Source organism: Embiotoca jacksoni, unplaced genomic scaffold, assembly GCF_022577435.1.
Source record: "Embiotoca jacksoni isolate LCO1_2020_lvr unplaced genomic scaffold, fEmbJac1.0.p SCAF_7, whole genome shotgun sequence".
Classification (NCBI taxonomy): domain Eukaryota; kingdom Metazoa; phylum Chordata; class Actinopteri; family Embiotocidae; genus Embiotoca; species Embiotoca jacksoni.
Genome location: NW_027185425.1, coordinates 5,260,888 through 5,284,346, shown reverse-complemented (window position 1 = coordinate 5,284,346; position 23,459 = coordinate 5,260,888). Strand labels below are relative to the sequence as shown.

Below are 23,459 nucleotides of genomic sequence, written 5' to 3'. Positions count from 1 at the left end.
CACAGACTCAATTTCAAGTCGACAAAATCTGAAGGAGAAGTTTGTTAAAGTACATGTGCGAATCGCCAAAGTGGCGGACTTCCTGTTGAGTTGAAGTATTAGTGCAACGTAACTTTTTTATAGGTCTAGGTGTGATACACATGTCCACCGAATATCGTAAATGGAACCGCCGGGGCATCTCTTTAGGGGGCGCTAGCGAGCCATTTGGCCACGCCCACTCGCGACTCCACTAAAATACCACATTTTTAGCCAGGAGAGACTACCAACTTTCCAACTTTCATGAGTTTTTAAATATGATAGTGCCTCCAAAAATGCAGTTGTTTACGGAGAATCATAATAATTGCTTGAAAATCAGTCGGCACCATCGGTGCTCGGGCCCTAATTAGCAAGGAAAGTTCAAGTAACTCAAAATTGTAACTAAGTACAGTACTTGACTAAATGTACTTAGTTACTTTCCACCACTGGTTACAGCAGTTAGTGATTAGAAGTATATCTATGGTGAAGATAAAGTAGTTCATATTTTCGTTTCCTTTGAGGCCCCCTGGTGGCACTTCAGGGACATCAGCAGCTGATTCTGTCCTCATTCAAATTCAGTCTGTGTGAAGTGGTTGATGGCGGTGAGATAATATTACAATGGCTCTTTTATTTTTTTTTAAACTTTGGCTGTACTCAGTTTTTGTCCTTGGTGTAAATTCCAACCTTGAGCAACACAAAGTAGTAAAATGGATGAGGACACAGCTCTGATTGGCTGTTGTGGGCAAAGCATCTGGACTTTAATGTGCCACATTGTCCTCCTATTCACACGCAGCCCTTTTATGTAGACTGATGCTATTCATTTTCTAGTTTCCTTATCTTATATGTTACAAAACAACAACGGAAAGAAAACAAATGCATTTTTATTGCTATGTAAAAATAGATGTCCATTCTCTCAGCCCTGCGCCCCCTGTCCCTCCTCTTCTGTGTGTTCGGAGTTGTTTTTATCTTGTGTGAGCGCCAACATCAGTTCCTTTATCTTCACGTAACACTCACTCTCGGTCGGGAAGTGGTTTCTCTGTGACAGATCAGAAATCATAATTCGAATCACCTTCATATTCAGAATGACTGTTAATTATTAAGTATTTTAAAATGTACATGACACAGAGAGAAATGATGGGACAAAGTAAGAATGAAAGGCCTGCATGACTTCGAAAAAAAGAAATGATAACCAAATGTAATGAAATTCTTTTCTTTAAATATTTTTTTTATTTTTATTTAACAATTTAGATGCAATTTCTGTTGTAAACCGAAGTGAAATGTGTTGAGATGCTGACACACAAACACGGCGTCAGCTTTGAGTCCACTGGGAGTGAAACCCACCTGCAGACAGAGACGCAGCAGGCCTCCTCCCTCGCCCTGCATCTCCAGTGTCGCCAGGAACAGAGGCAGCGACTTCTCTGTGAGTCTGTTTCCTACACAAACACACACACGACTGTTCATTTCAGTCTTCAAAAGCCCTTTTGAGGCTTTCATTATTTGTTTTGTGCAGAGCCCCGGGGAAGTAGCTGCTAATTATGAACCAGCTTACACAAAACTAATTAACAAGGAATAATTTCATTAACCTAGTTTGACCCTTGAAATAATAACCTACTATTTTAAATTATTATGGATCTTTTTTTCTCCAAAATGAATTACAATGAAAATGGCTACTTAATTATATATAGAAAATCGAATATGAAGTGAATTAAAATGAACACCTCTGCTGATGGGTCTTAAACTAGAACCTTTGCATATGAATTATAATAAACTCATAACAAAATTAATTTCAAATATCCCTGCTATCAAACTGAACCGCAGTTGATTTTCATTTCAAGCACAGTGCTGACCTGCCAGGTTGAGGGAGGTGAGAGTGTTGTTTCCGGGCAGGAAGAGCTGTCCGTCCCTGTGATTCAGCACCTGGTCCAGCAGGGGGTTCACTATCTCCACCAGCTCTTCCTGCTCATGGAGGAGACGGCACACGGTGAGTTTTAAATCAGAGACATTATCGAGAAGAATATTTTCTGCTCCACAGAACAACTGCATCGAACAAACCTCATTGGGGGCACCACTTAATTTGTCCTGCAGAGACAAATTGAAGCTAATTGAATGACATACTGTACTGTACATGTTTCCATCCAGATGCAGCTTCATGTACAGAGTCAGAAAACATGGGTCTGCTACCTCCTGTACAGATAGTTGTCTCTCTTTGCCTCCTAGCTTTCCACCTTTACTATGCGACGCCTTTAAATCAGAAGCTGGGAGAGATTTAAAAGGACAGCAACGTGAAGATAAACGCAGCTGCTGTCAGAGGATAATAGGTGAAGTGTTTATCTGTAACGGATGCAGTTACTTTTCCTGTTGGACTTTGGGTTTTCTTTGCTGGCAGCTGGTTTCTCCTCTTTTTTGGATGCTTCCTGTGAATGGACAGATTTACCACAAGAATCAACAATTAAAGGTTTACAGCACACCAAAAGCATTAACCCATTTAATGCCAAATGTTGAGTATGATTCTCAAAATATGTCAGTAGTAGACCCTTTCAGGAATATATGTACAAAATATGATAGTTTTATCCGTTAATTCAGGCAGGCTATTTTACTTCCTTTTGTAGAAGTCTGAGGAAGACATCTTCTGCCAGAGGGTAAGTAAACTGATCTGGTCATGTGACCTTTCACACTAGTCAAATGATGGTGTTAGAATTTAATCAAGATAATCCTTTTTTTTTTTTTTTTTTTTTTTATTTAAAAATTGAATTTTTTTTTTTGCCCAAAGCCTACAAGAAAACTTTCAGAGCTTCCAGAAGTATGAAGTTACAGTTGGACCAGTGGGATTAAATAGGTTAAGCAGCAGACTATATTGTTGCAATGACACCACGGATTCAGCTTTACACTGATAACGTGTTACCTTTTTTTTGGCGGACCCTTTGCTCTCCCCTTTCACTGGAGTGCTGTTGGGTAATGGGATAAGTTGGTCGCTAGATGATTGGTCAGATTCAAGTCTCGGCAAAGGCTGCAGAAACAGAATCTGTTAATTACTTTTAAATCTGTGTCATGTGTGTCTTGTGCGAGTAATTCTACTCTGTATGTTCTGGACAGCTTTGATAAGGATTAGTTTTAAGGTAGGTTGAACACTTACAGACTGAATTTTTTGCAGAAGTAGCTTCCTCCTCTCCACAACTTCTTCATGAGTTAAAGCAAACTCACAGAGTACCTGAAAGTGGAAGTGGTGAACAGTGGAGGATTATTAAATTACATAATATAATGCAATAAGCGGAATATGATTTAAAACATCTTAACCACTAATTTAAATGCATTATCTGTCAGTTAAAGACTCTGATAGTAAATTGATACCGCGGCCAGATGAGCAGCTCCTGAGTCTCCGATCTGATTGTCGGACAGTGAGAGGAAGAGCAAGGCACGATTCAACCGCAGGCCCTGAGAGACAAAACAGGATGAAGACAACATATAGCAGTAATTCTCAACTGTTGGGTTGGGACCCAAAATTGGGCCATTTTGGGTGTCGCAGATGTGTGGGTGAAAAAAATAAGTTGAGGGGAAAAAAACTTCAAATCTGGATTTTGAAGTCCACAGACCTTCTGCCACTGTGCTTTTATTTTGAAGGACATATTTTTTTCTACGCCAGTGTTGTCATGACAGTTATGACTAAAACGGACATCTCACATCAGTCGTTAGCTCTCACCCAAGTGTTTTTTATATATATTTTTTTTTTCCAGTGGTAGTTCAGTTTCTGGAAACGAAATAAAACATCACTAGTTTCAACTTGTTTAGAATTCAAGATAAGTCTGCTTTCTATTCCATTGGGTTTGGATACTTAGTTGCACTTTTGTGGCCCTTTTTTTTTTTTGTTTTATTTAGTCTTTTAACAGTGCATAAAGGTGTCGTGTATTACTGCACTTTCTTTTGTGAAATGAATTTGATTGGCTCAAATATTTAAAAAAAACATTGGATCGCAACTTAAAGACTGAGGAAAAGTCTAAGTCCTGAGGCTGGACCAGTTGAGAACCGCTGCCAGAGAGGGAAAATGGGCTCTGGGTTATACCTGTGCAATATATGCAGCGCCTGCATCACCGACAGAGTTGAACGCCAAGTTGAGTGACAAGAGGTTCTTGTTAGCGGATGTGGTTGTTGAGAGAGCCAACCCAATCAGACGAGCGCCTTCATCTCCTATCCGATTATTTCGCAGGGACAAGTGAGTGAGGCTTGAGCAAAGAAACACATGACATGAATGGGACACGTTCGTGCCTCTATTTGTGTGTGCAGGAGTGTGTTAATGCAAATCGAGATTCATTAGGGCTGCTTGGTGACTCACCCGCTGTCTTCAGAGAGAAGAAGGTGGTAGCTCTGCTCTGGGAGAGCGTTGCCCTCCAGTGTCACAAACCTAACGTAATACAAAGTAGATGAGACTCAGTGTCTGACTGACAACGTTCTGGATACTTTAAACTATATTTCTCTGCAACTCTTCAACATTTTCTGACTTGGGCTCAAATTTACATTCCCATTCTCCAGCCCTGATGTATCAAGGACCTGTTGTGATGCAGGAAACTGCAAAAACAAAACAAAGAGTCCCGGGTTGGAACGACAGCAGAATCCGCTCACCTGAGACTAGAGCACAGAGACATTGTGCTCATGAGGGAGATTACCTTCCGATCTGTCAGTCCCGCCTGCCAAAACCTGCAGCACGGTGGACAAGATTACACAAACAAACACGGATGACACAGTGACAGCTGTAACAAGAGTGCGACTCTTTCCAGCAGCTCATTACTCACTGAAGACTCTGGAGCTGGCTCATGGAGGGAAGCAACTTCTGTAGGGCTTGAAAAGTCAGCTCGTTCACCCTCCATCCTGTGGATTCATGACAAATTCAATGATGTTCTTACCAAACACGTCAAAGATATGTCAAAGATATGTTAAAATAGATTAAGTTGCTCTAATGGCAACCAATTATACTTAAATATGAACTCATGACCTGATTAAGAAGATGCGGTGTGTAATGCAACGTGTCATTTCAATACACCGTATTTCTTCAATCTGTTAGGATTCCTGTTTGCTCCTCTGTTTTGTCCCCAATCACCTCTCCTCATGTTTTCTGTCTTTCCCCTGTCTGTTTGTTATTGTGTCCCCATGTGTTCTGTGTCCTCCTCTCCTCGCCTCCTGTCACCTCCCGTGGCCACGCCTCTCACCGGTCTCAGCAGCTGCTACCACTCTCCCCAAATCACCACCTGCAGGTGGCTCATTTCCCTGATCACCTCCCCGGACTATATGTACCCTGCCCCTGCAGTCATCTGGTTGTTGGTCCATACTGCGAGTTCCTGCTAGTCACCGCAAGGACCACCAATCACCCGTCCGTCTGTTCCCGTTGCTCCTGCTCCAACTCAGGTACCCTGTTTCAGCTTCCAGTCCGTGCGATCAGTCAGTGCTCCCAATCTCAGCTGATCGCCGAAGCTAAGCAGGGTCGGGCCTGGTTAGTACTTGGATGGGAGACCACCTGGGAATACCAGGTGCTGCAGAACTACCAGTCGGAGCCAGTGAGTCCGTCCCCGGTCCTGCTCCAGTGCCAGCTTCGCCTCCCCGGTGCGAGTTGGTTGGGTTGCCCTCCTGACTCGGGAGGAAATAGACTCTGTAGGTACCACCTTTGTTTCAATAAAGACTGTGTTTTGAACTGATACCCGAGTCTGTGTGCCTGCGTTTGGGTCCTGTTAAACCCCACATCATAACACAATCATTGACGTGATACAAAATATGTATTTATTTAGCAGATTTGTACATAACAAAAGTTTACCAAAGTGCTGCACAACATCAGAAAGAACAAAAAAAACCCAAATAGAATTGAACTTTAGAGAAATTAAGAATCGTCATAGGCAAACTCTTACCAGAAACCTTCATGCTCTTGGCGCTGTGGTGATCTTCACTTTCCAGCTCAACTTGTAGGTATGGCTTAGACCAGAGAGGTGCAGCCTTCGTCTGTGACTGATCTTCTTCTGGAAGTACAACTATGATAATTATGAGTGGATGGAAGCTGAGATATGCGAGTAGATCATTACAAAGGACAATCACACTCCTAATATAATGATCTGCAGTAACAGTAGTATATTTTCAGTATAGAAAATATTCCTCGTAAATACCTTATTTTTCTATAATTTTTCTATTTCTATTTTCCACATCTTATATTTGATTCACACTTTCATATTTTTCATGCAAGTGTCTTTATGATTTTTACAGAAACTTCTAAATTAGCTACAAGTTACAGTACTTACAAAATATAGCAAGAACTTCATTTAACTGTGAATTAAGGACACACAAATCAGTTTTAGACATCAGCTCTATTTATGATCAAACTAGTCTGCGTTTAAAATAAACTAATCTTTTCAAATAATTGTCACTGAAAAATCAATCCTGTAAAATATGCAACAACTACTGTATGACCTGTGTTTTTTTTTCTTTCTTTCTGTCAATGAGGACAGACGCAGCTCTTGCTTACCCATGTCGTGTCCATCCGTGTCGGTGGCGGCGGTTGGGTGCTTGGTGCTGACCGCTGGGATGTCCTTCAAGTCCAGGAGAGCGCAAAGTCCAGGGAAGTCAATCTCCACATTGCCAGAGCACTGATATTCCTCTGTAGGATAGCGAGGGACAAACACACCTCAACTGTCACCACCACCACCACCAAAAGTGAAGGATAGCAGCCAGATAATGTCACTTACCGAAGGTCTGTGCAGGCAACGGTTCATTTATAGTCGGTCCTGCACATGAACAGAAGTGAGCATGAACATGTATGATGCCTTCGCTGGAGTTGGTGATTGGTTTTTACATTTTTATCATGAAGAGACATGCAACAGCCTACTTAAGATTATAATGTTTTGCCGTGACACATTACTACTATTTCACAAATAAACCTGTCAAATTAAAATCATCTTTGATTTGATTGTACATTAGTCAGTTTTGCACTTACTATATGTAGTTTTAAGGTATTTAGTTTTATGGCTTAATTTCCATTATACACTCTATATTTCTTGGAGATGCAGTGTACTTTTTAATACTTTTTTAATCCTGAATTACAACTCTACATTTCCCTGCCAGCTGCAGGTGCTTCTTACAGTATTTAAAATAACTAAAATAAGCTCCATCTCAACGACGTTTTTTTTTTTTTAAATACTTGGTACCATTATCAAATGATATACGTCAGCTATCCAACAAATAACCACTGCTTGAAGAAACAGTATGTCGCACAATTGTTTAAAAATACGTGACTTAAAGTCTAACATATTTTCCCGTTCATTTTAAATTAATTTAAAAGACAGATGACGTCAAGGAATTGCTAGCTTGACCAGCTGTTAAAAAAAAAAAAAACTCCATGAAACTAACCTGTATTTTTCAATGCCTCATCTTCAGCGTTTGCCTTTTCTTTTATGTGTCTCTTTCGAGACATGCTGGTTTCTTAAGCCGCTAACTTATTATTATTATTAAACAGAAGTTAAGTGAGCTAAGTATTGTTAACGCAGCCGCCAGAGCGTCATCGGTGTTACTATGGTAACCACATCTCGGTAGAGCCTGCGGGTCTATCGCGAGACTTGTGGCAAGCGTTTCGTTTTTGGGTCTTTCGGCCCAGTGACATTTGAAAAATTGTCATGCGTGAAAGATTCGTTGAAAAATAGTTGTTTATGTGGACCCTATGTTGGGTATCATAGTAATATGGCATTGAACTCTTTTTCTTTTCTTTAACTCGAACTAAGCGTAATATCGCGAGAGTTTGCACTTAATTTATTATTTATTACAACAAATGCTGATTTGGAAAATTAACTCGAATAAGACAAGTATTTTTTTCTTATTTAAGTCGTCAATATCTATTTACCATAATATTGTGAGAGTTGGCACTTGATTTATCATGAATCAAATTATATAAGTAAGTAAGTAAGTGACTCTGACAAGGAATATTTGTATTTTTGATGCTCAAACTGAGCCAGGAGTTGCCAAAACAGTGTCGGTGGAACTTCTCACTCATTTTTCACAGTGGGGAATTTATCCTTATTATTATACATCTTATATTCTACTTGTACGTGTGGTACCTCCAGGTACCAATCAGGTGAATTATTATTCTATCACTAAATCACTACTAAAATGCTATTTTTACATGAACATAGCTTTTTTTATTTTTTTATTATTATTGTTTTGTTGTTGCATATTTATGCTTTTCTTGCTTTGTCTATTTATTTTGTACATTGAGACTGAGAAAGTTTTTCGATCCATCTGTCATATGGTGGATTGACATTAAAGAAGTTGAAATCACTGTAAACAGCTCTATTAGACTTCTATTTGAAGTGTAGGATTTGAACCTCATTTCTTTTCATATTAGTTTTTTGTTTTTTTTAAAGAAGAACACCATGAAGTATATTCACAATAATGTAGTGCTTTTTATTAAAAAACAAAACAAAAAAAAACAAACAAAATATAAAACAAAAAGTAAAAACCAACAGCATTTTTCATGACTTAAGAATCATAATTACAAACTTTTAACGAGTGGAAGAAGTTTTTTTGACAAACTGTACACATCACAAAATGTCCGCCAGTCTGCCATTTACAATGCTTGCATCTTATTTTGTGATTGTCTAAAAATAACTAAACGAATCACACAAAAACACACAAATACAAGTACAAGCATCATACCATGACCGCTATCACAAAACGGAACCGTTTCCTATTTGAAAGAAAAACAAAAATGAAAACATGATATCGGGATGACAGCTTTACTTTTGTTTCTGTCACCGTTTAAAAATATCATAACATTTTTATGTTGGTTTGTTTTTTTAGTGTTCAACACTTTGCAGCAAAAGACAAGGAGTACATTTCTCCTTAAAAAGTAAATATTATTAACAATGTTCAGTGACGAAGGTGTCGTTGCGGAGTCACTGTCATGTCCCAATGCCTTCTGTGTCCGTTTGACATTCTTCTCGCTCATGCAGTACATAGATGAATTTCATTTATAGGCAACGAAAACTCAGCTTATGTTTTTATGTCGTCAGGACCTTTATGGTGAGATTTTCTGGACATTAAAAAAATCATTTTCCTCCAAGCTTAAGTGTCTTCATTATAGTAATACAAACGGAAGAAATTATAATATTATCATTATTATAATAATCATAATACATTTAGGGCTGAGTCCTGTACAGTACATTAATAAACAAAATCCATTTTCAAGATATTGCTTTTGGAAACACTCCTCAATGTAAAGTGTGTATATTTACATAACTTGGCACTGTACAGCTTCCCGTTCCCTCTCTCCCTCCGTCAGTGTCTCAGTCGTGTCACTTCTCTGTCAGTTTACCGCAGTAGGACATTGCAGCCTGTCCCTTTTTAGCAGAGGCATTTGGGGGGGAAAGAAATCTCATCAAATATCACAATTTCTTTTTAAAACATTCTCCATGGCAACCAGGAACATAGTCTAAAAAAAAAAAAAAAAAAAAAAGAAAAAAAAAAAACTTAAGTCCCTCCCCCTCCCAATATACAGTATACACCGCCCCACCCGTCTCACAGAATATAAGAAAATATGACCATCACGATACATTTCATGTTAAGTATTGTTTTCCATAGTTTTCTTAAAACTGTTAATTGCCATCGAGCCCTTAATTTTTTTTTCATTTTTTTTTTAAAAAGGTATATTTTCATGAAATCTGAGTACAGACACACAATAAGTGTGTATGCACACGCACACACACACACACACACACACACACACACACACACACACTCGCACGCAAGGCAGTCGGAGAGCACGGCTGTGTAAGGCATTACAGTTAAAGCCGGTGTCCCCCCTCCCCGCCTGATATAGTTTAGCTGGTGACTCATGTTTCTTCAAAAAAGAGGGGCGAAGCTTGACTGCCTCACGAGAAAATAAAAAAATAATAACAAGACACTTTGACTAACAAAAGCGCACACGCAATCTTCCCTCCCCTCCCTTTTACTCTAAAAACAAACACACCACAGGCCTCTTCTGTTCCTAAATGAGTTACTACAGTATAACAGGAAAAAGATAATAGACTTTTTAACTTGCTTGGTTGATTTTTTTTTTTTTTTTTTTTTCAGACTGCATTATCCAAATACTGTGAGTGTTAGTGTGTTTTCATTATAGATACATTACACAGAGCTTCACAATATCCATGGTACCAAAAGTGCAGTTCACCACCCTTGTTCTCTCTTTCTCAAGAGCAGCATCTGAGCACAGCGCTCAACTCTACATTTCTCCTATGCCATTTCCCCCCCCCCCACGGTGCAGATCTTCTCGCGTTACTTTTTGTTAAATTTTTTTCATTGCAGCAAGGTCCCACTAGGGGGAACAATTCTCCAGCATTCATATCCCCACTGACTGAAAGCCATCACGCCCTCTATCCTTCCCTGTTCAGTACCACTTGTTTCATTTCTGATGCTTGCTAGTGGAATTCATCTCCCCAATGTTTTGTAATATTCAATGCATTTAAGTGCATGGGTTATTTCTCCTATGTTTATTTAAAATAAAAAAACAGGTTTTGCATGATACTACTTAAATAAGCAAGAAGTCTGGGTCAGCTCTCTCTTCGTGCTCCTTGAGAACTTTTGAAAAGCTGAAACTGCCGTGGAGTCAGCGCTTCCGAACCCCCTCCACCCTCTCAGAGTTGAGATGACAAGTCTTGGAAGAGGTAAACTGGAAGAGGCCCGCAGGGATGCATTGTGGTCCTTAATGGTTGGTTAACCAGCAATGCTCATTTCCCGCCTTGCTGTCTCTCCATTTTCTGCCCCTTGCTCTCGACAGTGAAAGGCAGTGTGCATGACAGGCACGTAGAAACGTTATTTTCTGCAAACGAAATCGCCAAATCCGAGCGTCCGTCGCCGTAGCCGCCGCCCTGCGCCCTCCTCAAGGAGATAAGTGACATCTATGGCTGGAGAGAGAGAGAGAGAGCCAGGGAGAAGGGAATTAGGAGCCGAGACAAAAAGGGTATTATATCAAAGAAACGGCAAAGATAAATGTAGGTACGTGTGTCTCTTAGTGATGCATTCAGGTTTAAAATGCTAGAAAATAAATAAAATAAAAGACTTGGCGACCTCCTTTTTAACAGTCAACTGTCCAAAAATATTTGCAACTCTCTGGACTGACCTATCACATTATTGATGCGTGTTCACCTGTCATTTGGGGCAGCCTAGTCAGCAAACTCTACTCTATGTAAATCCTAAAGGCCAGTTCAGACCAAAGATTGGCAATGAGATGATTCACCAGTCTGAAACCTGCCAGTTTACACTAAAGCAACTAGAACAAACGGGGTGACGTCTGCGCAGCAACCGGACTTCGTTTTTCGGTGCTTTAACACAATACTCGGGGTTCAGGGAAATTTATGCTGTAACCTTGAGACAGGAGATCACGGCTGTTTAGTCAGTTTCTCCCGTCTTTTTCGGGACAAGCTCCGTGGTTGAGATGAGTGTGTCCCCTCTAATTAGCAGAAAAAACACCAACTATCGTGCCTTAGGCTCTAAAACTGTCCACTGGTGACATGACAAGCTGAGTCGCAGGCGGCACCACCAGCCGGCTTGAGTCAAGCTGGGATGAGCCGCTTCACACTGCTGCAATGTTCTCAGAAATCTTTGGTCTGAACAAGCCTTAAACAACTTTGAATACATGTCTTTAAAAGTTTTAGGATTATTCTTGTTCTATAAATTCACAAACTGTTTTCTGATCGGTTTCCTTCTCATGGTTTATCAGTAAACACTTCCTCCAACGCAGGGCGTGTTGGTGCCTTTGGAAGGGCTTACTGGGAAAAAGCTGCAGGATAAATGTTGGCAATAATCTATATTGTTATTGATAACTAAATCAACAACATGTCAGTCTCAATACCTTCTGACTACTCTCTTATTTCACTCAGTCCCAAGGCCATTTGAATATGGTATATAAATATATAAGAAGACACATTGTGGTACTTTATGTGGAAACTGACTCCAAATAAACGGTGCCTTTGTTTATTCTCATGAAGGAAAATTAGCATAAACATGGGACGTTTCTTGCACCAACTTCTAACATAATCATTCAGAAATCATAGCAGTACATGAAATGTTATACAACATATTTGAATGATGTGTCACAGCAGCCCTCGTTTGTCTGTTGACCTACCCCCCTGCTGTGTTCCCGGTCCCTCACCGTTCTTGCTGGGTGTTCTGTGCAGCAGATCCAGCAGGATCTTGTTGAGTCTCTCTCGCTGGGCCTCCCTCCTGCTCAGGGGAGGGTGGTGAAGTGGCGACGAAGCGGAGGACGACGGGAGTTCGAGCATCTCTCCCATCCTCTCGGTGGAACCTTCCTCAAGCTCCTTGCGCTCCTCAGCCTCCTGTCCTTCCTCCTCCTCCTCCTCTTCCTCGTCTTCATCCTCGTCTCCCTCTCTCTGCCGCTCTGCTCTTCGGGGCTTCGCTGAGAGAAGTTCAGGATCCTCTCGGCCCATGTCCATGTCTTCCTCCGCTCCTCTCCCGTCCTCCGCCTCGGGTGGGAAGTCGTCGCCTCGGCCGCAGGAAGAGCCGTCATCCTCGCAGCCTCCAGCTTCTTTGGGTCGTTCGCTTTTCCAGGCCGATCGCCCCCCGTTCCTCTTGTAGTTGTCAGGAACATAATGAGGCTGCAAAAATTTCAAAATCAAAACAAGGTCAAATAGTGTTTGCATGGTGTTATACAAGTCTGGTTTCATAGTTAAGATTTGCACATTATGAAATCACACAGACGATTTGGTCACATTCATTTAAGATTCCTGACACAGACCTTTCATGCAGTGAAACAGAGAAAAACATTAAGCTACAAACTATCTTCCGACTAGGAAACAGCTTTTGAATTTGCTTAAAGCTTTGCTATCATCTCTCTGTGTGTTACTGGTCATAATTTGCCAAACAAAAAAGAAAATTCTCAACATGCTGCCGCAAGTGACAAAATCACAAAGCAGGTATTTGAATATGGTTCCCTGCAGGTGCCAAAAAGAAATCATGGTTTCCTCATTTGTTTCTGGTTTGCGCCACCTTCTCTTGGGATTGTGCTGTAGGCTGCCAAAACACTGAGCACGGCAAGGTGCAGAAGCAAAACATGCCCTGGGCTGTAATATTACCTCCACTCTTAAAATATCTTTCAGTGTTTATAAATCAGTAACCGATCCCAGTGCGGCAGCCCAACCCCGTCTGGACCCCACCCTCCCATTACTCTCACCGAGAAGTCTCTTTTCGGTGTGAGCCTCTTGGGGAAGTGGTTGAAGGCATATGGCTTGGTGCACACTGGGTAACGGTTACGATGGATCTTGTAGAACAGGTGGGCCGACTTGTCCAAGCGGTAATCACAGATGTAGACATCCTGCTCCTTCACACCCTTCGGCCGTCCTGGAGGAAGAAGACACTTTGTATTAGCCAGAAACAGCTGTAATTAAGCTGCTATAACATGTTCGAAGAGCAAATGCCCGCTTAGATGTTGTGGTGCCTGTTGGTCAAAGCTCGTCTGAGTTCAGCCATAAGGGAAATATTAATCTTAATATTCATATTTACACACATTCACTACCTGAGAGCGGACTAGCAAAGAAATAAATCTCTGCAGTCGTCAGGGAAAGATTTAATCGCTCAAAAAGGCAGACATATCGAAGCAGGTTTGGTGATTAAAACCAGCGTGTGGGTTCATTTGAGTTCTTCTTACCTTTGCAGTAAGTGTAGAGATCGAGGACGCAGCAGGTTCCCACCACAGCCTCCAGGGGGATGATCTCATAGAGTGGCATGCGAAATAACTCGTTCTGGTAGAACCGCCGTGATGGAGAGTGATGCGTCTCATGAGGACGGAAGTAGTGGTGGCCAAAGGCAAACCGCTCACCCCTTTAGAGTTTGAATGGCAAATAATCCAATTAGACAATGCTATGCAATTTCACGAGAACAATAATAATCCACAAAATACGACTTCTTGACATGCAAGTTTATTCTCACTGGCTGGTGTCGCCTCTCTGTCATGCTGCTAATAAACTTACTTTTCATTCTTCCACAGTTTCTCGATTCGGAAGATGTCGAGTTTGTCTCGGTTGATGTGAGACAAGAGACGGTAAGACTGTCTGACAGGTTGGCCCTCAGGTGTGCGTCTGCTGTCTCTCATCAGATACACACAGTCACCTGCACACGACACACACACACACACACCCTGACCTATTACTTTCTGCAAAGGTATATTGCATAAGAAATTGACAGCTTATTAAACTGTTAAGTCACCTAAAAGGTTGAGTATAACATCTCAGTTTAGTAACATGTCTTCGTCCAAATTTTGAACAAGAGAATCAACGAGATCACACTGCACACATAGTTTATTTAGATTCACTGTAACACACCGAGTGGACTGTTGTTTTTTATGAAAACTTCAGGTATAAGCAACGTGCTATCAAAGAACAGCAAAAAAAAAAAAAAAAAAAATCAAATTCCTTTTCCCAAACAGAGCTTAACAAATAACTTGACACCAGTTTAAAAATCAATGCTTCTGCCTAGTCTGGTTGAAAGTTTTCAACCCGTTTCACTTCTGACCACCCCAAAATCTCCGTTGGCTATCACTAAACACTACAATTGGTTCCCTGAAAGACCGAAGTAGAGCCAATGTGTGGGTATCAAAATTTTGAACTGATTAACGACAGTAGATAGTACTAAAGCATGCCGGTTGGTATCATTAAAGTAACAAAGTTTGGTACCCAGCCCTGTTTATATACCACTGCAGCAAGATGATGAGTTAAAAAAAAAAAAAAAAAAAGGACCGTTAAATTATTCTAGTCGTAGAAAGACGAAGTGTGAAGTGATGATTTCTGGCTTTCTATTGTTTCCTTACCTTGGTGTAGCAGCAGCTCATCTCTTAGAAGGCAGATGTAGTAGATAGAGCCGGTCTGGGCGTAGCTCGGCTGGGGTATCATGGGAACTTCCTGTAGCGACAACAGTGAGATTAGAGGAGGATGGTGACAAAATGTGGCCTAGAAAAAGACAATAATTAGTTGAGTATTCATTGTTGTTAGGAAAGGACAGACGTACCCTGTCTATCGGCCGAGGGTCACACTGCTCACACAGATAGTGCTCCACCTCAGTCTCCAGCCGCATACAGTCAAAGTGCTGCCACACCTACAACAACGAAAACAACTGTCGAATCATATCAATGCAAACAGCTGGCACAACAGGGAGTCTCAAAAGACTCAGTGCTTCACTGTGTTAATCACATCTCTGTGCTGCTGATTCACCACCGGGATTGTTTCTGAACTTAAGCTCCATCAATATTTGTTGTCCTCCTTGTTTTCTTTATCTAAAAATAATGAATACACAAAGGACTGGCTGCACGCTGTCCTTGGAAAATCTCCTTGACAAAGTACTCCTTAGATCTGTGAAGCCTCCAGAGAAAAGCACTCACTAAAACAGGTGTAACCTATCATCCAGTGAGACCAAAAGAAATGATAGAAACTGCATTTCTTTCTGTGCCAGTCGAAGCAAAGACCAGCTCTCTTCAGCTCTCGTCAGTCATTGCGAGTCCTTACCATGCACTTCTCACACTGGATCATCAGGCCTTCGTCCTTGTACATTCCACAGATGCAGCGTATGACGTCGTCGTCCTTGTCGTGGGATCCGGGCCCTCCTCCGTGGTGGTGGTGACCATGGTCGCGCTCCAGCGAATCCGAGCTGTCTGCCTCGCTGGCCGTCTCGCCCACAATCTCATCGATCTGGACCGCGGCTTCGTGACGAGCGCTGTAGTACGCTTTCCGCAGCCGACACACGTCCCTGCCTACCGATGACTTCCTGCCATAATATTTCTGTTGGGAAAATAAGACCGTAATAAATGCAGCTGAAAAACATTTACAGGAAATCATTTTAATGAACCTGTTACGGACATTGTGTTCTGACACACAGCACAAGGACAACAAGACCCCACAAACAGTAGAAAGAGCTGATATAAATCATGTGTAAGGCAGAGGAGTGCGTGTTTGACCCCAGACTTAGACGCTCATCATTCATTCAGTCAGGACTTTGAGCTGATCTGCCTGAAGGCCTACGGGCAATTTCCTGCTGGACAAAGGTCATTGACACAGAAAGATGCATTCAAAACTGCAGCTGCCAAATTTTCCCTGAAGAGTCTACGCCCCACAGCTCTCCATTTAACAAACAATCCACATTCCTCTCCTCTCCCGCTTTTTTCAGTCTGGCAAAAAGGGCCAAGGGGCGAAAGGGTGATTCTTATTTATACGTCCACTTCAAACTTCTCTGATGGGACGAGTAAGCTACACTGAGAGCTTTCAAGTGGCACTTGTTTAAACTGCTAAGCTATACAGATGTAAATCAAAAGGGTGTGCGACGTATGTGCAGAGGATCATCAGTCGTGAAGTTAAAACCCATCTGGGAGGTGTTTGTGAGAGAGACAGGAAGAATGGAAAGCAATGACTGAGTGTGAGGAAGAATGTGTTGGAGCTGCACAGAAACGGCTTCAATGATTATTTTGATGAGGCTTTTAGATATTGATTGAGCTCTTTGAATCGGGTGTTATACTCAGGAGACAAGTGCCATTCAATGATGAAGACTGGATGCTACAGCAGCCTCAGTCTTCATCCAGTCACCATATTTTTTTATTTCTAATGTTAGACACAAACAGATCTATAAGACTGATTAAGCATCTAGTTTGCTACTAAATATTTTCAAATATTAGACAATTAACCATTTGACTAATATAATTATGTTAGCACAAATTCATTCAATAATGAATGTGGCTCTTGGCAGTGGCTTTATTTCTCAAACTAACAGACTTCAACCAGTACAGGAACTTTCCAATGGGACCAAGAACCGTTGAGTCACTCAGAATCTAAATCTGCATTTCGACCAGGAGAATCAGGGACTAACTTTAGCTCCGGTACAAAAGTTCCAGCTGTAAAACACGTCTCTGCTCCTGGGGTAGACCTTTCTAAAGGTTCTCCAACTTTCAAGTAGACGCTTACAGGGCTTAATGTCACACTACAGAAAATCCTGTACCAAATCAAGTAAATGAGGACGCGAAGACGAAGAGAGAAAAGTGAGTTGGAATTCAACTATTTGTTGATATTTGCATGGCAGTTACTTTCTAAACCAGAACCAACTAACCATAAAACACTCGGCAGGTCATCTACTTTACAGACAAGTGTGTCATTACATCTGACTCAAATACCAGTCATGCAGTGACAGACATAAAGAAAAACAGGCACACTTTGTGGTCAAAATGCAAACAGGAATGCACAAAAATGATTTTTAGTTTCTGATAGTTCCTCGAGCTCCAAACATTCTTTCTTGTGATTGAAAAGAGTTATAATTGTTCAGTTTTAAATACTTCAGTCTTCTACCAGCAACATGTGATGATAGAAGTATAAATGTATGTGTTTACAGACACAAAAGCTCTTTCTGCAGTTCTTATTCTAGAGGGATCGTTATCAGTGGCAACAGCAGCCTACCTCAGCATTGCGAAACACTTTGAGCATGTCTGTGTCAAAAGCTTCGACAGTCTTATAGTGGCCGGTGAGGATTTGCTTCTCGATGGTGCTTAGGTCCAGAGGGTCAGACACCTTCTCGTAGTACTGGCTGTTCCTGATGGCACACAAACACAGCAGGATTAGTCCCTCCAAATGTAGTTAGTCAACAAACTGATTCTAGCTAAATCAATGTTGCACCCATGAGGCTACATGGCCACCAAATCCCTGATAATGACAGCTTTAGTACCATGTAGCTCAAGAGAAATAATGAGCTGTTATTGTTTCGACACCAGCTGATTACTAGCAACACTGGACAAGATTCAACACACAGGCTGTCACGGCTCAAATGTGTGGCGAAAGATAAAAGTGTTACACTATGTGGGTGCAGTATACTGACAAAGACTAGATAACAAAGCAAAACTGCTGTCTGGGAAAGAGACAAATATTATGAATGAACCAGTCGACATGCGGGTTTGCACTCTTACCTTTTCCTGGATGGGAGGTTCACCAGTGGAGCAGCAAGTGTCTGGCCAGAGGAGTCTGAAGTGAAGCAGAAGAAGAGCATTTCTTTCATTATATTTAATCACTGATCATGATTCCATGATCAGACCTCAGATCAGGCTATACTAGCGAGAACATCTCGAATAGCACAAAAGTAAGCTACATGTTCTGCGGCTGCCTACGCACATACACGTGCTGTGTATTTCTCAACGTGGACACTAACCCTTGTAGCTGGTGATCATGTCACAAATCTCCTTGAAGATGTGTGCGAGGCGCGCAGTGCGTGTGACTTCTGTGTTTTCCTCGGCAGCGGCGAGTCTCCGCGTCCGTACCGACCGCGACGTCTGCAGAGCTGAGAACTGCGTCAGGAACACATCTGGAAACGGGGCATGAGGATTATGCATCAAGTTTCCTTCGGATCATTTACATTTGTTTTCTTGGTATAAATTTATCACAACACCTTGCGACTGTAGCCACGAACACAGTTTTTTCTCGTCCCATGCGTTCTCGTCTTATAAATGTATTTAGACTTTCTCTGCCAACCTTTAATCTTGTTACTCTCACCTGACTTGATGTTGCCGTCGTCCCGGATGACTCCTCCCCAGCGTGTATACAAGGAGAGGCTGCTAGCGTCCCGCTCCCTCTCACCCTCTCTCTTCAGCAGCTCCTGCTTCTCCCTCATCTTCTCCCAGTTCCTCAGGAGAAACACCCGGTGCTTCAGCACAAAGTTTCTGGTGATTGAAGAGGAGACCACCGGAGTGTGAAGACAGTGTGTCAGTGTGCTAACATCAACTCACACTTGATATGTCACATGTAGTTTGCTTTCTCCAGGAAGTTCTTCTTCAAAAAAAAATAAAAATTAAAGATTTGGTAATATACCCGATCCTACAATCACTGTAATGTCTCAGCCGTATTTCTTGTGTGTGAATTTGTGTGTTTACCTCTCTCTGTTGGACATGGGCTTCATGAGATGAGGGTAAAACTTGTTGGTGTCACTGGACTCTTCCTCCTGAAGAAGAAAAAAAAATGTGCATTCATGTATTTTCTATCTTAATTGGAAACAATCTTTAGCCAATTAACTTGTAAATTTCATTTAAGTTCAATCTGAATTTGACAGCCGGTTCTTAGTGCTCTATCTTATACCTGGTGCAAAACGATGCCAAGCAAAACACTGGGCTTTGCTAGTTTCGTACCTCACTTTGTGCTCACAATATTTGCAGTTAAACTTGCAAAAGTGGATCTGAAACCCAAAATTGAAAAGTATACCCTTTCAGGTATTCTGAGTTACTTTTGTAGAAAACTTGTGGCCCGCTAAGAGTACCTCTGAGACACGGAAACATTCCTGCCCTACATAGATACTGCACCTGATATTTAACAAGACCGTGCCAGACTTGGACACAACTTTCATCCAACAGGCAATAACTTCTGCAGTAAACAATGGGTTCTGCAGTGGTTTTCACTAAACAGAACATTTGTATGTAACACTTGATAATCAGGAGTACACATAAAGCCTTTGGAACAAACTATTAAGGACTCCTTTTCTGAAGTTAAATTAACTCAAAATGTTGCGATAAAATGTTACTTTACTGTAAAAAAAAGAAAGTAACATCCAGTTAGAACAACAAGTGCAATGATACCAACCCAAACTCTGAGGACTTTTATGCAGATCAACAACTCACTCGTTTCTTGAGCTGGTGTTTGGACTTCCTCTTCTCCTTGAGTCGACCCAGCCGCCGGGTCCCTCCCGTTTTCCCAGGCAAGCCATTAATACGCTGGCTCTTCCCTCCGATGATTCCCCGGCAGCTCTCCGAGCCACACTTGCACACTTGCTGTGTAAAGAAAAAGAAAGCCGTAAAAATAAATGAGTATGTAGTATAGTCTGTAAGAAAGGGACCTTGCTAAAATAGAAAAAGATGTTATTCCGTGAAGAAGTGAAAATGATCACTGGTGCTTCACCTGCTCTTCTGTATTGAAGGAGTGGAAGTTGTAGTCGTAGGTGAGCTCAGTGCCACTGGTGATCTCCTTGAGTGCAAAGAGACCAATTCTGTACACCCCATTCACTGACCTGCAAAATACACATGAAAAGAAGTCATAAAGATGTTTAAAAAACTTTTAACCCTCTAAATACACACGTTCAACTTAAATGAAACAACATTTTTAAGTTTCAAGATACTCCCCGCTCTGAAAAAGGGCACGGAGTGGCATGGTGTGTTTTGAACTTTCTGGGGGCTATTGGATCTTCAGTCACTTTTAATCATGTAAGTTTAGTAATAAAATATGAAGATAAAAGCGTGTCCTGACAGAAACTGTTGCTACAACAGAATTACTCCTCCTACCAGCTTGTAGTTGTTATGTAACAGGCGAGCTATTTCATCTCAGAACAAAATTATAGGAAGATTCAATTCTAGGCCACTCACTACCTAGAAAGTCACTACTGGCATCTAAACCTGACAGGAGATCCTTCTGTGAAAACAAATATTAGCTTCCTTCTCCCTAAAGTCAGGTTTTCCTGTGTGATTTAAAACTTGAAGTTTAAATATCAATGTTTGAAAGACAATTACAATAAATACATTTTAAACTTTGTACAAAAAAGTAAACGGACTGGTGTGGCAAACGCTCAACACGTTGTCATTCCTATTTCTCTCCTCTCCAAGTGAAACAGCGCGCCAGGTTTTCACCATTATTCTAAGAATAAAGCAAACTATTCTGTTTGCCAGTCACGTGATAATTTATTCCTTCTATAGGGGTAAAAAGCTGGTTCAGCGCATTGTCTTCAAGTGCTACAGCTGTATCTAAGGCCCGGCTGCATGTAATCTCTCTTCTGTGGCAAGATGGATGACTCGTCAGGCTTTGTGCTGAAAATCCTCTATCCTTGTGGAGTCTTTTATTTCACCCCAGCCACTCTACATTACGCACACACACATACACAGTCCCGTGCCCTAGATTATGAGCTCGTCTATGTTGGCGGGCAGAGGGTACAGTGTGATAGTCAGCTCTCTGAGGTCATTAGCTGTCCACAATTGAAACCATGGTGACGCATCGTGCAGATTCACGGTAACAACTTAAGATAAACCAAGTAGGTTTCACTTAAAGGAGTCAGGCACAGGGAGGCCGACTCAGCCAGGTCTCCAATTGCTTTGGATTTAGTCGTGCTGTGAGAACAAACCCTCAGGAAACAAGTGAATTGTTTTGGCAGCGTGCGAGGACTTTAAGCCATTTAGGTCTCTGAACACTGGCAGAGAAGGAGTGAGGTGATCTCATCAGATTACCACCACAGAACCACATTAATAAGGCTAGGGTTTCAATGTAGAGCCTTCTCATTTACATTGAAGCGCACCTGCTACACGTGTCCCTTTTAGAGCTTTCATGTATAGTAAGGTACACAAACTAGGGCAACGAATATTGCCTAACACACTGTGAAATACTAATCCATGTCTTAGGTTAAACTGCTTTAACTGTAGAGCTGCAATAAATCCATACAACTTCAAAAAACTTCTGAAAATATAATTTGGATCACATTAAGGGGATCTAAAAAGTCTACATTCACATGCATTAAAGAAACATAAAGTTATGTATACTGTAATCCCTGGTCTCTGATAACATGAGTTTGGAGTACAAAATACAACAACTGTAGCAGCACATTTTGTGGCCAAGCTAGCTTTGCTGAATATCTTTAAGGCCCTTTGTGGTATTTCCACTACAGTCAGTTTGTCTATTACAGAAGGAAGAAGAAACACGCCAGCTCACCGAAGTCATCGGGCAGAAACAGAGAGCAATTGACTCTAACTATTTAGGTAATGAGCGGATATATTTCTAGTTCGTTAAACTGAAGTGATGGAAGCAATTAGAAAACAAAGTACTGAATTATAAAGTTGGACACGGCAATCAGCTTCTCTGGCACAGCTCTCACATTCAGCAATACCACTTGTTTCACTATGTCGGCCTGGCTTTATCTGATTGTCCTGAACTGGTAAAACTATAACGATTTGGACTACTACATCTACAGAGTGACAGTAGTACTCCTTATTTGTCATCACAGACTAACAAATGCAGTTCAGTCTGGCTAAATTGTAAATCCATAACAACTTGTGGCAACTGCTCAGGCTCAGTCCTAAAAAGGCTTAGCCAAATCTGTCTTTTGGTAAGAACCCAAAAGCACCACAAGGGTATTAGCAGAGGTATAATGCTGCCATGACACTCACCACTTCTGCATCTCACAGTTGGGTTCGCAGCTGTGGTTTATGAAGCGTGCCTCATTGCCCATTCGGTAGCTGTCAATCACCATGCCGCTATCCAGGTTCAGACAATATTGGCCACTGTGGGAGAAGTACTGCTCCATCATACGGCTCCTAAAACATGGAAGGTAGGAAGCAGATTAAAAGAGAGGTTTTCATCAATCTCCAAGGTGAACAATGTTCTAAACTGAGGCAAAGAGGAGATAAAATGGGCAGAAAAACAGAATATCATACGTCTTTTGACACCTCCATGATGAACACCCAATAAGGTGTTTTAGTCTCACCTGAACTCCTGTTCGCTGACCACTTCTCCCAGGTACTCTATGATGAACTGTCCAGAGCGGAGAGACTCCTTGGTGCGGATGCCCCAACCCTTGCCCTCGGCACGGAATCGCTCCAGACACTGGGCCCACTCGTGTCTCTGGATGTGCTGGTTGTCACAATGATCACCACATGGACAGGTGCTCGGCGAACACTCGGCAAAGCTCATTCTGTGGGAAAACAACCCATTTGAAAAGATGTAAAATGAGGCTGAGGAGTGTCTGCTTTTTCTTGAATCCATGTTTTCCCCTTTATTCACACATTTAATTTCTAAACAAATATGTAACTTCTGAATTATAATTAACACTGTAATCCCTTATGGGAAAACGTTTAAATATGTATTTGCAGTTTTGTATCCGTACCTATTCAGGCAGTCATCCAAGCAGCCATTTTCAGTAGAGGCCTCAGGAGCTCTACAGTTGCATGTCGTTGTTTCATAACCAGAGAGAGGCTTCACATCCACATAGACATCTGTGACACAGAAACAGGGGATTACCATTTCACATCTACAGTTTCTTACGCACCACAACGTGTGACCACCGTCCGATATCTTTATTTCCTGTTTTGCAAACTATGCATAAACCTGATAACAAGAACGACAATGTTCAAAGTAATTGCGGCAACTAACGAAACACAAATCCCTGTGTCTCACTGATTGACAATGAAGTGTTAGAAAATAAATTGATCAGGCTACAAATTACAATTTGGCTGGATCACTGGGACAAATCCAATTACTCACTTGATCTGATCTTTTTATAAAGGGGGACATCAGGCCTCTTGTAAAGCTGAAACACAAAAACAGAATGTTAAACACAAAAGATAAATACTTACATGATATAAACTGAGCACCTAAGTTTTCAAACTACTTTTCAGTTTTTCACACTGAATAGAAAAACCCTTAAACTAC

General features: G+C 41.4%; 2 protein-coding genes across 4 annotated transcripts in view; both read right to left on the bottom strand.

Annotated features, from left to right (window-relative positions):
* Window positions 1–878: 878 nt before the first annotated feature.
* lrrc71 (leucine rich repeat containing 71) lies at window positions 879–7,517 on the bottom strand. Its single transcript, XM_069176951.1, has 17 exons — window positions 7,393–7,517; window positions 6,732–6,770; window positions 6,512–6,643; window positions 5,904–6,023; window positions 4,800–4,875; window positions 4,630–4,704; window positions 4,343–4,411; window positions 4,073–4,232; window positions 3,364–3,447; window positions 3,149–3,223; window positions 2,918–3,022; window positions 2,366–2,429; window positions 2,197–2,270; window positions 2,068–2,094; window positions 1,863–1,971; window positions 1,357–1,448; window positions 879–1,051 (listed from the first exon to the last, which is right to left on the bottom strand). The coding sequence occupies exons 1-17, from the start codon at window positions 7,454–7,456 to the stop codon at window positions 929–931; spliced, it is 1,488 nt and encodes a 495-aa protein (XP_069033052.1). The 5' UTR covers window positions 7,457–7,517; the 3' UTR covers window positions 879–928.
* Window positions 7,518–8,418: 901 nt separating this feature from the next.
* ash1l (ash1 (absent, small, or homeotic)-like (Drosophila)) overlaps window positions 8,419–23,459 on the bottom strand; it is a 29,361-nt gene continuing 14,320 nt past the window's right edge. For 2 of the 3 annotated variants that reach the window (XM_069176999.1, XM_069177000.1), the window contains exons 9-27: window positions 23,292–23,337; window positions 22,915–23,023; window positions 22,516–22,722; window positions 22,199–22,345; window positions 19,953–20,061; window positions 19,676–19,825; window positions 18,938–19,005; window positions 18,561–18,727; window positions 18,220–18,372; window positions 17,981–18,035; window positions 17,478–17,610; window positions 15,546–15,818; window positions 15,052–15,138; window positions 14,855–14,945; window positions 14,019–14,157; window positions 13,697–13,869; window positions 13,223–13,389; window positions 12,158–12,647; window positions 8,419–10,937 (exon numbers count right to left, since the gene is read on the bottom strand). In XM_069176999.1, coding sequence (XP_069033100.1) covers window positions 10,846–10,937; window positions 12,158–12,647; window positions 13,223–13,389; window positions 13,697–13,869; window positions 14,019–14,157; window positions 14,855–14,945; window positions 15,052–15,138; window positions 15,546–15,818; window positions 17,478–17,610; window positions 17,981–18,035; window positions 18,220–18,372; window positions 18,561–18,727; window positions 18,938–19,005; window positions 19,676–19,825; window positions 19,953–20,061; window positions 22,199–22,345; window positions 22,516–22,722; window positions 22,915–23,023; window positions 23,292–23,337 — 2,856 coding nt within the window. In that variant the 3' untranslated portion in view covers window positions 8,419–10,845. The remainder of the gene's footprint in view (window positions 10,938–12,157; window positions 12,648–13,222; window positions 13,390–13,696; window positions 13,870–14,018; window positions 14,158–14,854; window positions 14,946–15,051; window positions 15,139–15,545; window positions 15,819–17,477; window positions 17,611–17,980; window positions 18,036–18,219; window positions 18,373–18,560; window positions 18,728–18,937; window positions 19,006–19,675; window positions 19,826–19,952; window positions 20,062–22,198; window positions 22,346–22,515; window positions 22,723–22,914; window positions 23,024–23,291; window positions 23,338–23,459) is intronic. The other variant, XM_069177001.1, reaches the window with a different exon arrangement.